A 13,387-nucleotide genomic window follows, 5' to 3' on the forward strand; every position below is an offset into this window, starting at 1 on the left:
CTTAATTGGGAGATGCAAAGCCTGGGTGGGTGAGCACCAGTTCTGGAGCTGTTGTTGTGGAAATTCAGTTTGCAGGTGTTGCTGTGCTAGGGAGGAAAGGCAAGACTCAATTCCATTGAATGTATGGAAAGTGCAGCTTGGAGCTGTGGAAAATCAGTGGGAATTGTGGCTTTCCCCTTCCTCATTCTTCCTATTTTTTGACAAAAATAATAGTTGGACTTGCAAGGAAACAAGTGTGGGAATTCTTCCCTTCTCCTGAACATCCCGAATTTGCACTTGAAATTTCAGAAGCTGGAATGGAAGAGCAGGTGTTGGAATGAGGAGGTGAATTCAGCTCATGTGCCCAAGTTTGTGCAGGCTGGGTGGGGCTGGCAGCTCCTCCATGATCTCCTCCATGATTCCCTGACTTCTCTCTTTGCCTGGAGCTGCGTTTGGATTTGCCTTTATATCTGTGCTATCCATTTTTTGATAGTACACATAAGAGCAGGTGTGCTGCAGGACAGAGGAGACGTGAAAAAATCCAAATTTACAGCTTGGTTTGGAAACCAGACTCTTTTGACAGTCGTTTCACACAGTGTATTTCTCAGCTTTCTGTATTTTATTTCCTCTCTTAGAAGGAACTTAATTGGGAGATGCAAAGCCTGGGTGGGTGAGCACCAGTTCTGGAGATGTTGTTGTGGAAATTCAGTTTGCAGGTGTTGCTGTGCTAGGGAGGACGTGCAAGACTCCCAGTTCCATTGGATTTATTGAAAGTGCAGTTTGGAGCTGTGGAAAATCAGTGGGAATTGTGGCTCTGGAGCTGGAATTATGTTTGCCTTTATATCTGCACTATCCATTCTTTGATAGTACACATAAGAGCAGGTGTGCTGCAGGACAGAGGAGACGTGAAAAAATCCAAATTCACATCATTCGAATCCAAACCAGACTCTTTTGACAGCCATTTCACACAGTGTCTTTCTTGGCTTTCTGTATTTTATTTCCTCTCTTAAAAGGTTCACTCTTTTGAAGTCATCCCCAGAGTTTGCACAGTCATCACCTATTAAAGTTTGCACATCATTTTTGAGAACATTTATTGCTCTTAGTCAGGAGCCTGTGATGATTCAGCTGTCAGTGTTTCACACAATTTCCTTTGCACAATCCTATGGAGTTTGTTTTCTTGAAGTCAATTTGCAATTGTTAAATTCTGCATTGAATTTTCCGCTTTTGTTTTGGGTTTTCCTCTTCCCTCTGCATGTACTTCTTAAAGATATCTCTATATCTATTTGTTAGATATATTTAATTTATATTAAATATAAATTAAATTGATATTATTTAATTAATTAAATATATTTATACTTACATTTAAATATATTATATATTTATATTTTACATTATATTTATAATATAATATAATATAATATAATATAATATAATATAATATAATATAATATAATATAATATAATATAATATAATATAAATTATATAGTATATTAGTGTATATATTATATATATTATATATAGTATATAATATGATATATAATATATGATATATAATATATATTATATAATATATACTATATATTACATCATATATCATATATCATATATTGTTTATATTATTTCTATTTACTTAATTAAATATATTCATATTCATATTCAGTTAAATATAAATAAATTTAATTGAATGCATTCTCTTTTCATAAAAAACCCTGCTTGTTTCTAAATCATAGAAAATGCTGTGCTGGAATTTTGGAAGTGTCCAAGGCCAGGTTGGATTTGGGTTGGAGCAGTTTGGGATAGTGGAAGTTGTCCCTGCCCATGGAATAAAATCAGTTTTAAATCCCTTTCAACCCAAGGCATTCTATGGTTTGATGGTTCTGGGATTGCATGCAGTGTAAACTGGATATAATTCTCTGTTCTCCTGGAAGGAAAACACTTTCAAGCATTTAAAAATCATCCTTCTCAGCCCAGGATGGTTGAGTGTTTGTGAACCTCATTTTCAGTGTTTTTGTGAATATTTTTTGTTCAGAGCCTCCTTTTTGTTCAGAGAGCTGAGCTTTGTGTAGGAGAGAGTTTCCTTGTCAGTCCTGCTTTGTTTTCAGGCTCTGGGCTAAGGGGACTGTCTGAGCTTGGGATTTCTGCTTTTCTCTGCTTGAATCATACCCTAAACTCTATTTAAAGATTTGGTTTTTTGTATTTATTTTCCACATCCTTGACCCTGACTGGCGAGCTGGACATTTGTGTTTGCCTTGGCAGGCTCCGAGCTGCTCATCTAGGGCAGGATGAAAACTCTTTTTTTTCCTTTTGTAAACAAACTGTTCCTCAGCATTTTCCATCAGGATTTACACCACCATTTTGTGCCTCTTCTAGGAACACACAAAACCTTGCCATGACAGTTTTCCTTTGATTTTATTTCTTTCCCCAGCTGGATTGGAAGCGATTTTTTCTGAACATTTTTAAATTCCAGAAGTAGTCCATTTTTTTTTTTTTTTTTTCCTCTGAGGGTTTATTAAAGCTCTAGGTCAATTGTTGCCTGTGCAGAAAAGGGGTTATTTGTATTTTTTATTTGTCTGCCCACTGCAGAGAGAACAGTGCCCCATTGTCCCGGCACTGGGCGCGTGTCAAACCCTGCTTTGTGCCCTGAAGAATTTACAGCCCAAAGCTGCCAGAGGGGCTGGGTGGATTTCAGTGGCCAGGATGTGAAATGAGAGATGAACTCAGCTGGCCAGCACACGAGCTGGGTTTGATTTCCCCTGGGACACAGAAACGCTGCTGCTCCTTTGCTCGGGCATTTCTGCGGGCTCTGCAAAAATGGCATTTTTGTGCTGCTGGCTCCAAACCACTTGTCCTGTGTCATCTGCAGCGCCCCACAAGTGTTGCAGATCATTTGGGCAAGTTTGAAATGCTCCCAGCCACAGATGCAGCTTTATAAACTCGCTGTTGGTGGGATTAAATCCAGCACAAGGCTCAGTACCCAAGTTAATCCTGAGCTTAAACCCTGCCAGGTGCAAAGAGGGGCTTTGCCATGAGCTGAACCTCTGAGAAATATCAGAATAAATATCAGAATAAATATCAGAATAAATATCAGAACAAATATCAGAAAATATGTTTTTGCAGCATCCCTGTTGCGCAGCAAGGAAAGATTTAATGAGAATATTTTCTCCCCCCAGAGAGCTCTGCAAATCCCCGCTGGGAATTTCCACCGCTGCACCTCCGTGTGTTCACAGGACACCTGGATATTCTGGGGAAATGTTCATTTTTCCCCACTCTAGAACCATTTAGTGGCCAAGGGCAAGTCAGAAAATAAAAGTACAATATTATATTTATAATATATAATATATAATATATAATATATAATATATAATATATAATATATAATATATAATATATTATATATTATATATTATATATTATATATTATATATTATATATTATATTATATTATATTATATTATATTATATTATATTAGCAGGGAAATAATATATTATAGAGCAGGGAAAAAAAGTGTAGTTTAATTCTTTTTTAAGCAGTAAAAAGGTACAAATTTCCACATAATTTCTTGTTTTGCAGATGCTGTTTATGAGATTTAATATCTATGTGAAAAATGACCAAGTAATTCTTCATCACTGTCTAGAATTTCTCTGCAGTGTTTAGTAAAATAAGCTGTTTATTAGAAGTGATTATTCACATGAAGTGTGTGCCAATGCCAAGCTGTAAATGATAATAAATGCCAAATAGCCACATTGATTTATTTATTATCTGTAAATGACAATAAATAGCAAATAACCAAATTGATTTCTTTTCTGTAAATGATAATAAATTGCAAATAGCCACATTGATTTATTATCTGTAAATGATAATAAATAGCAAATAGCCACATTGATTTATTAACTCTAAGTCATAATAAATACCAAATAGCCAAAGTGACAAACATTGAAAAGGAAATGTTAAAAATACCCCCAAAGATTACAAAAAAACCTTACTTTAAATAATAATAAACAGCAAAGAGCCACATTGATTTATAATCTTTAAATGGTAATAAAGAGCAAATAGCCAATTTATTTGTTATATGCAATGGCAATAATAAATAGCAAATAACCAGATTGATTTATTTTTTGTAAATGATAATAAATACCAAGTAACTAAAGTGGCAAATGCTGAAAAGTAGGTGTTAAAAATACTCCCAAGGTTACAAAAAAAACTTACTATAAATGGTAATAAATATCTAATTTATTTATTTATTTATTGTCTATAAATGACAATGAATAGCAAATAGCCACACTGATTTCTTATCTGTAAATGATGATAAATACCAAATAGCCAAAGTGACAAATGCTGAAAAATAGATGTTAAAAATACCCCCAAGATTATAAAAAACCCCTTACTTTGAATGATAATAGATAGCAACAGCCACATTGATTTATCTGTAAATGATAATAAATCGCAAATAGCCACATTGATTTATTACCTGTAAATGGCAATAAATACCAAATAGCCAAAGTGACAAATGCTGAAAAGTAGAAGTTAAAAATACCCCCCAAGATTACCAAAAAAAGAAAACTCACTATAAATGATAATAAACTTGCGAATAGCCACATTTATTTATTATCTGTAAATGACAATAAATAAAAAAATAACCAAATTGATTTCTTGTCTGTAAACGATAATAAATACCAAATAACCAAAGTGACAAATGCTGAAAAATAGATGATAAAAATACCCCCAGGATGACAAATACTTGTTGGTGTATGGTTGTTAAGAGAAAAAAACTGAATTTTCTGTAAGGCTCCATTGGTGCTAGGCAGCAATTCATAAATGCTATTTATTATTACTTTTAAACAGCAATGTGAATTTTCCAGAGCGTTTTAACAGCACATTTCAAGTGCACAAGCTAAAATTCTTTTTTTTTTTTTTTTTTTTTTTTTTTTTTTTTTGTTTTTTTTTTGTTGTTGCAGATCTGGGACATGAGCGATGATGAAACAGTTTGAGATGAGGCGCTGAGGAGGAGGAGGATGCTCGGGGGCGCAGCCCTGCCTTTTACCTGTGCTGGGAGGAGTTAATGATTGCTCACCCCTCCTGGCTGCTGGCAAGGCAAACAAACAGAGCCCACGTCCTGCCTGCTGCCAATAACTGCTCTGCAACAGCAGCTCTTCTCTTGTGGACAGAGCTCACCATATTTTCATTTTTATTGTGTAAATAACTGCAGCAATGTGTGTTTAAACCTGCTCTCTCTCTCTTTTTTTTTTTTTTTTTTTGCTTTTTTTTAAAGCTTCTAAATATGGCTTACATCTAAAAAAAAATGCTGCTTAAGTAACTTTGGGTGGTTTGTTTGGGCCAGGTTTTATTTTGCTTCTCAGCGGCCATGTCCGAACAGCATTTCTGAATGGTTTGTTTCATCTCTCTCAGATTTGGGCCACTTCAGTTGGAATTGGTGAAGATTTCTGCTCTTGGGAGTTAAATTCAATGTTTAAAGGTGGGGAGGAGTGGGGAAGGAGCTGGACCTGCTGCCTCCACCACAGGAATTATTTGCAAACACGAATTTCAGGTGCAGTTGTTCTGGATGTGTCCATGGAGTTTTTACTATTCCCTGTGAAGATCCCATCTTGTCATGCTGTGGGAACAAAGTGGTTTGGCTGATTTTTGCCCAGGAAAGACCAAAATGCATTTGTATAATGCTTAGGCTCCCCTGAAGCTCAGAGAAATCTCTGTTCTATGGTAAAAATTCACTTTAGGAGGTGGTGGGTCACTGATTCAGTCAAATGCTTCAGTGAAATGAGAAATTTGTTCCCTGACTTTGCTGTTCTTGGGTGTGCTCATGCAGAGCCCTGCAGGTGTTCAAAACCAGAAATTCTCTTCTCCTTTTTGGTTGGTTGAGTTTTTTCAAGTGGCTTCATAAGCAAAACCAGGAGTTTGAGAATCCTGGAGTTTAAAAAAACAGCCTGAGAAAAATGGAGTTTTGAAATCTCAAAGCACATTTTACTGCAAAATTGAAAGTGAATCTATTGTTCTGCACTTGGAATAAGTTTTAGAAGGAAATTTGAAATCCCTTTCGTAGCTTTATATTGTGGGGTTTATGAGTTAACTCACTTAGAAAAAAATACAAATCGCTTTATCTGCCAAGCAGCCTCTATTTCCCAGATATATTATAAAAATTAGTTGGTCAATCCAATTATTTTAGTTCCTTCCTTAACATAAGCTGTGAAGATTTTTATTTTGTAGAGAGTTTCCCAGAATTTCCCAGTCAGAACAAGATCAGTCAGGTCAAGAATATGCAACTCCCATCCTCTGATCAGAAATTATTTATTGAAACCTGCTGAGGTTTGCACCAAGTGTCTAAAATAGCCATTATTGTCTAAAATAGCTATTATTGTCTAAAATAGCCATTATTATCTAAAATAGCTATTATTTCTATTTATTTATTAGCATAATCATTATATTTACATGATTTCTCACCTAGGGGAATGTCTGTTTTAGGTAAGTGAAATATAAAAGTAAAAATATAAAAATATATATGAATGCAAGATATTTGGTAAATCTGAGCTGGTAATCAGAGCAAATCATCTCTTGGTGGTCAGGCACTGAATACTGAGATGAAACCCTGAAATGTGCAATTTTAAAGCATTTTTTTTTAAGCATGGCTTTGCAGCCTTGTTTTTGGCCTGCCATAGTCCAGCTGGAGCCACGGGCTGGTGCCAGGAGAGTTTAAAGGGAATAATCTGCTTTTTTTATCTTTGGGAGCTGCTGAGCGTGGCGTGTGAATGGCTGTGCACTTTGGGGTTATCTGAGACTTGAAAGCTGCCCATCTTTCTGGGCCTGGTGAACATTAATGGTGGTTTGGGGAGCTGGAACTCAGGGAGGGTTCAGGGGCAGTGCCAGGTGTCCCTCCCTCCCTCTGCCACTGCCTGGGCTCTGTCCTGATGGCAGAAACTCCTCACTCTGCCTGGGAATACCTGCCCGTGGCTCACTGCAATGTTGGGTTTGTTCTCCTCGTGGCCCAGAATTGTTCTTGTTCCAGCAGAGCTGCTGGGATTGTTTCCTCACTGGAAAAGAAGCAGAAAAGTGTCTGTGTCTGTGGTCTTGTAACATTAGACCTCTGGGGTTTGATGGGTTTTGGTGTCCTTTCTTCTCTCTTTCCTTTTCTCCTTTTCTCCTTTTATCCTTTTCTCCTTTTCTTTTTTCTCTTTCCTTTTCTCCTTTTTTTTTTCTTTTTTTTCCCCTTTCCTTTCCTTTCCTTTCCTTTCCTTTCCTTTCCTTTCCTTTCCTTTCCTTTCCTTTCCTTTCCTTTCCTTTCCTTTCCTTTCCTTTCCTTTCCTTTCCTTTCCTTTCCTTTCCTTTCCTTTCCTTTCCTTTCCTTTCCTTTCCTGAAATTTCCTTTCCTTTCCTTTCCTGAAATTTCCTTTCCTGAAATTTCCTTTCCTGAAATTTCCTTTCCTTTCCTTTCCTTTCCTTTCCTGAAATTTCCTTTCCTGAAATTTCCTTTCCTGAAATTTCCTTTCCTTTCCTTTCCTTTCCTGAAATTTCCTTTCCTTTCCTTTCCTGAAATTTCCTTTCCTGAAATTTCCTTTCCTGAAATTTCCTGAAATTTCCTGAAATTTCCTTTCCTGAAATTTCGTTTCCTTTCCTGAAATTTCCTTTCCTGAAATTTCCTGAAATTTCCTGAAATTTCCTTTCCTTTTCTCTCCATTCCCAGTGCCAGACTTCCCCCACATTAGCAGGGATGGATTCTCCAAAGCAGGCTGTTGTAAATCACTGCTTTTACTGAATTTCTGGGCATTTACTGAGTGAGACTCCATTCCAATGCATGAATAAATGTACACTCAAATACTAACAGCAGATAAACACATTTATTTGCTGCCTCGTGATCACTGACTGCAGGATTTCTGCACAGAGCCCACTCCAGTGCTTGGTGTTTGCTGGGACAAGCTAAACTTTCCCTTTCCTCTTGGAAGAGCTGGATTTTGATGTTGTTTGTGCTCCACCATGGCACCAGCGAGGAGAAAAATACTGAATTCTCTCCATTGGTGCCAGTCAATAAAATGTTGTTTATGATTCCTTTTAAACAGTAAATATAAACAATAAACAGTGAAGAACCTGAACTTCCACTGGAGAGCCCAGCCAGGGCTTCCCAGGTGTGGGACCAAACCTGCTGGGAAGAGGGAATGAGAGCCCTCAGAGGATCCTGCTCACATCCTTCATTATCTAATAGGAATTTACTGGCATTTTATGGCAGCCTGCAGCTGTGACAGCCCCGTGCCTCGTCTGGGGACATTAACTGTGTTAAATTAGGTGTCAGTGGAGAGCTCTGACAGCACTTTTGTACTTGAGCATTAAAGGAACCGATGGAATGAATGGCAGCTCCTGTTGTGATTTCCCACTTGTGCCAGGGGGGTTTTGCTTCTCCATCCCCCCTGCAGTGTGTTCTGCTGCCTGGGGCGCAGGATTTGGGAACCACATCCACCAGAGGGAGGAGTGTGAGGTTCTGGGGGATGGATTTCCCTCAGGGACACCTGGGGCTGTCCTGGTGCCACCACAGCCGTGGCCACTCTGAGGCTGGAGCTTCAGCTCTGGGATATTCGCCCAAATATTTGCAAATCCCACTGAGATCCAGAGGAAGGTCCATGGTGGCCCAGGCAGGTTGGTTGAGAAGGACCCACAGGAGCTCCATTCCCAAGAACCAAGGAGATTCTGCCTCAGCAGAAGGTGTTTGGCACAAACTGCAGTGGCTGCTCCAGGCCTTAACACCATGGAGTTTGAGCTTGGAAAAATGTTTTCCCTTCCCTGTGTCCTCAGAGAAACCCACTGAGCTAAACTGAAATTCCCATTTTGTCATCTTGGATACTCTCATCCCACTTTCTGCATGTCCCTGCCCATGGCACTGGATCATCTTCAAGGCCCTTTCCAATCCTTTAAGAATATGTGGCTCTAATCTTGTTTCTTTGTATGAATTCTGGCTGCTCACCTTAAATGGACACAACAGAAGTATTTGCAAAATGGAGTGACTCTGCCATCTGTAATCCCTTTATTTTTTCACTTGTGCTCTTATTTAGAAAACTCACTGAGATGGGGTTTATTTCAGTGGAACCATTTGCTAACTCTTGTTTCTGCCTCTTAGTGAAGCAGTTTCCCCTAAATCTCTGTTACCTTGCCTGGCTGGGGTGGGTGCTGGAGCCAGAGAAGAATTAGTTTGGAAAAGACCCTTTGATCACCAAGGCCAAGGGTCCTGCAGCCCTTCCAGCTCTCCATGCTCTGGGGCTGTGCTGGGCCACAAAGAGCTCACCCAGCTCCCAATTTCCCTTTGAGTTTATTCCCTTTTTTCCAGCCCCACCATAAGAGCAGTGAGATCCTGAGATGGATTTTGGGAGCAGACTTTGCTGTGCAGGATTCTGACCGAGGCCAGGGATGGCTGAGGTCACTGCCCAAGGACACTCTGCCTCTCACACAACCCATGAGTTTATTTTTATACAACTCCTCTTCAAAGAAGAACCAAATTTGACGAGTTCCAGGCGAGTCCCAGCTCTCAGTTCTGGTGGGAATGGGAAGGATTGTCACATTGCTGCAGAAGGAAATCCATGTCAGGCTGGCACAGCCCCAGCCCGTCTGCTCCCTCCACGTGCTCCAGGCCGCTCTGATTGCTGCTCTGGGACCCTGCATTCAGGGTGCACACAGGGAGAGAGCAGGAGCAGCTCAGCGCTGGGGCTTCACTGCCAGATTTTGGATTTCTTCTTGAAAAAACAACGCAAGGCTTTCCTTAGAAACAAGTGAGCACTTCTACTCCAAGGAGAGCCATTAAAGGAGAATTTGCAACATGGGAAATTTTAGCTGGCTTCATCAGAAGCAGAGTCTGGAAGATGTCTCCAGCCTGTTGCCATTTGGCTTCATCAATTCCTTTTTTCTTTTTCTTTTATTTCACTTTGAGTGCAGCTGATGTGCTGGTGCACATCCTGCCAGGATGAACCTTTCCTTTTCCAGAGGCCGTTGTGCACCTTTGCCCTGGCAGAGCACCTGGATTAACTGTTTGGAAAGGCACAAACACTACACTGGGAGGACTTTGGACCGTGCCAGGGTGTAAATCCCCAACCCATGGAAACCCTGCCCCATTTCCAGCTCTCCTGGCCTTCTGCAGAGCCCAGAAATGTGCTTTAGGTTTGAAATTCATTCAGGCCATGCTTTAGGTTTGAAATTCATCTGAGCTGCCCTCTCTGCTGCCTCTTCAGCTTCCCAGCACAGTCATTTGTGGAAAGTTCATTTTCTTACCTGTGCAGCACTTGGCAGGTTTGGAAGTAAAAATACACTAACAGTTTATTGACTTTTTTTCCCCCCCCTCATTTTACTTTTATTGCTAATTTGTCAATAATCTCTCTGAGCTTCGTTCTCAGTTTCCCTGGCTCAGAACTGTTGTTTGGTGGCCATGCTGAAGGCTCAACAACCAGGCTGTGGCTCCTGCTCCCCTTTTCCTCCATTGCCACCCAGCAATGCCCATCCTTGCACCAGTCCAGCTGGAAGGGAGTCCCTGGATGAGTCACCTGGGGGTTATTCCAGCTCCTCCCAGGGGAATGAGCAGCTCCAAGCTGCAGTGGCAGTGCTTTGGGCACCTTCAGCTATTCCATGGCTCACCTCGTTTCCCAGCCCAGGATGAGGCTGCAGGGTGCTCCAACTGTGTTTAAGTTAAAGCTCTAATTGCAGCCTCACTAATTACGTTATCAGCCTGTTGTGACTTAATTTAGCACTTTCCCAAATGCACTGGGATTATTTAGGAGAGATTTTCAGAACCCACCAGTTATATTTGTCAGAATTTAACCAGCACAGGTTCTTTTTGCTGAATCAAGCCAGACTCTCTTGCTCCTTGGGCTTTGGGAGAAAAGAACAATTTTTTTTTTTTTTTCCTAAAACCAGCCTGGGCTGTGTTTCCTGGCTGGCAGGGAGCACCAATCCTTCCATCCCTCTCCCTAAATGCCTGTTTCCTCCTGATCCTGCTGGAAGTTTGTGTGGGACACTGATAGAGAGCACAATGGGCTTTGTCTCTGCAGTGAAGGTCACATGCACACGTGCCTTTCATTTTCAATATAAAAAAAAATCAAATTGCTTCTTAACAAAATATTGTAGTGAGCTAACAGGAAAGCACAGGAGCAGCTGTGCTGCTCCAAATCAAAAAAGAGTTTTCAGAAATGATTCCTTGTCATTTCCCTCCAGTTCCTTTCTGTTCTTGCATTCCTTGGCTGTGGCTGGCTGCTTCAGTAGTCTGAGCATGCAGAAACTCAGGCTCGTGTGGAGCTCCAGCCTTGGCACGGGGAGCTGGCCGTGTGCAAGGTCCCAGCAGGATGATTCACTGCTGGGTTTGTCAGTGAAATCCTGCTCTGCACTGGGGAACCAGGACAGGACAGACACTAAACTGGGCAGCTGAAGGGTTCTGCCTTCATTTCTCTTTGGTCTAAAGGTCCTCATGGTCCTCTGATGGTCTCGACTCATCCCTCAGGAGCTGCACTGGTGCATCCTGCAGGCTCAAGGCGTGTGGAATGCAGGCTGGAGCCTCCTTGATGGAATGGTTTTGCTTCCCAGAGGAATCCAGTGCAGGCTAAAGCTGCCTGGACCAGAGCTGCTGGGATTGTTTCCTCACAGGGAAGGAAGGAGAGAAGGAAGAAAAGGAGGGAAGGAACCCCATTTGAACTCTGGGCTTTGATGGGTTCTGAACTTTCCTCTTTCTGTTTTTTTCCTTTTTCTTCTCTTTCCGCATCCCAGTGCTGCAGGCTGCCTGCAGGAGGGCTCTCAGTGACTCCCACCTTCATCTCCATTCCCAGTCCATCTCATTCCCAGTCCATCTCCATTCCCAGTCCATCTCCATTCCCAGTCCATCTCATTCCCAGTTCGTCTCCATTCCCAGTCCATCTCCATTCCCAGTCCATCTCCATTCCCAGTTCACAGAATCACAGAACAGTGAGGTTGGAAGAGACCTGTAAGATCATTGAGCCCAACCTATGCCCTGACACATCAACTCTAGCACCAAGTGCCATGTCCAGGCTTTTATTGAACACATCCAGAGATGGTGATTCCACCACTTACTTGGGAAGAGCATTTCAGTACTTTGTTATTCTTTCAGTGAATAAAGTACTGCAATGTACAGTTCACCTCCATTTCCAGTTCATCTCCATTCCCAGTCCATCTCCATTCCCAGTTCACCTCCATTCCCAGTCCATCTCCATTCCCATCCATCTCCATTCCCAGTGCCAGACTTCCCCCACATTAGCAGGGAGGGATTCTCCGAAGCAGGCACCATTTCCCTTGAGGTTTTTCCTTTGGGAGTGTTTTTATTTTCATGTTGTGCTCCCAGGGCTGCCTTTTCTCCAGCAGTTCTGTAGGTGTTGTCCCTTCCTCAGGAGCCCGTGACTGAGGCCACGTTTGAATGCCCTGACAGCCCAGCACCGCCCGGAGCTGCTGCTGCCCTGCACAGGGATCCTGCCTGCCTGCGCTGGAACAGCCCAGCTCTGCTCTGTGCCACTGCCACTGTGTCACTGTGTCACTGTCACTGTGTCACTGTCATTGTGTCACTGCCACTGTGTCACTGTCACTGTGTCACTGTGTCACTGTCACTGTGCCACTGTCACTGTGCCACTGTCACTGTCACTGTGTCACTGTCACTGTGTCACTGTGTCACTGTCATTGTCACTGTGTCACTGTCACTGTCACTGTGTCACTGTCACTGTGTCATTGTCACTGTCACTGTGTCACTGTGTCACTGTCATTGTGTCACTGTCACCGTGTCACTGTGTCACTGTCACTGCCATTGTGTCACTGTGTCACTGTGCCACTGTGTCACTGCCACTGTCATTGTCACTGTGTCACTGTCATTTTGTCATTGTGTCACTCTGTCACTGCCATTGTGTCACTGTCACTGTGTCACTGCGTCACTGTCACTGTGTCACTGTGTCACTGTGCCACTGCCACTGTCACTGTCACTGTGTCACTGTCACTGTGTCACTGTCACTGCCACTGTGTCACTGTGTCACTGTCACTGTCACTGTGTCATTGTCACTGTGTCACTGTGTCACTGCCGCTGTGTCACTGTCACTGTGTCACTGTGCCACTGTCACTGTCACTGTGTCACTGCCACTGTGTCACTGTGTCACTGTCACTGTACCACTGTGTCACTGTCACTGCCACTGTCACTGTCACTGTGTCCCTGCCACGGTCAGTGTCACTGCAGCAGGAGTATTGGTGATATTTTTGCCCTATATCAGGGAGGAATGATCCATCTGACTCCATCCTATCAGAATGCTAATTAATTACTTCATTATTCTGTATTATTCTATACTATATTGCATTATGTGACACCTGCACTGAATCTGCCAAGCACTGCACAGCACTGTGTGACAGTCAGCTGACAGTCCTGACACACACACACGGATTTAATT

At 41.7% G+C, this 13,387-nt stretch overlaps 1 protein-coding gene across 1 annotated transcript in view; it reads left to right on the top strand.

Moving 5' to 3' along the window:
• Positions 1-6,067, top strand: part of ATG7 (autophagy related 7) — a 115,472-nt gene extending 109,405 nt beyond the window's left edge. Inside the window, exon 19 of the mRNA XM_074550129.1 lies at positions 4,937-6,067. Coding sequence (XP_074406230.1) covers positions 4,937-4,969 — 33 coding nt within the window. The 3' untranslated portion in view covers positions 4,970-6,067. The remainder of the gene's footprint in view (positions 1-4,936) is intronic.
• The last annotated feature ends 7,320 nt before the right edge of the window (positions 6,068-13,387 follow it).

This window comes from Zonotrichia albicollis, chromosome 12, assembly GCF_047830755.1.
Source record: "Zonotrichia albicollis isolate bZonAlb1 chromosome 12, bZonAlb1.hap1, whole genome shotgun sequence".
In the NCBI taxonomy this organism is placed as follows: Eukaryota; Metazoa; Chordata; class Aves; order Passeriformes; family Passerellidae; genus Zonotrichia; species Zonotrichia albicollis.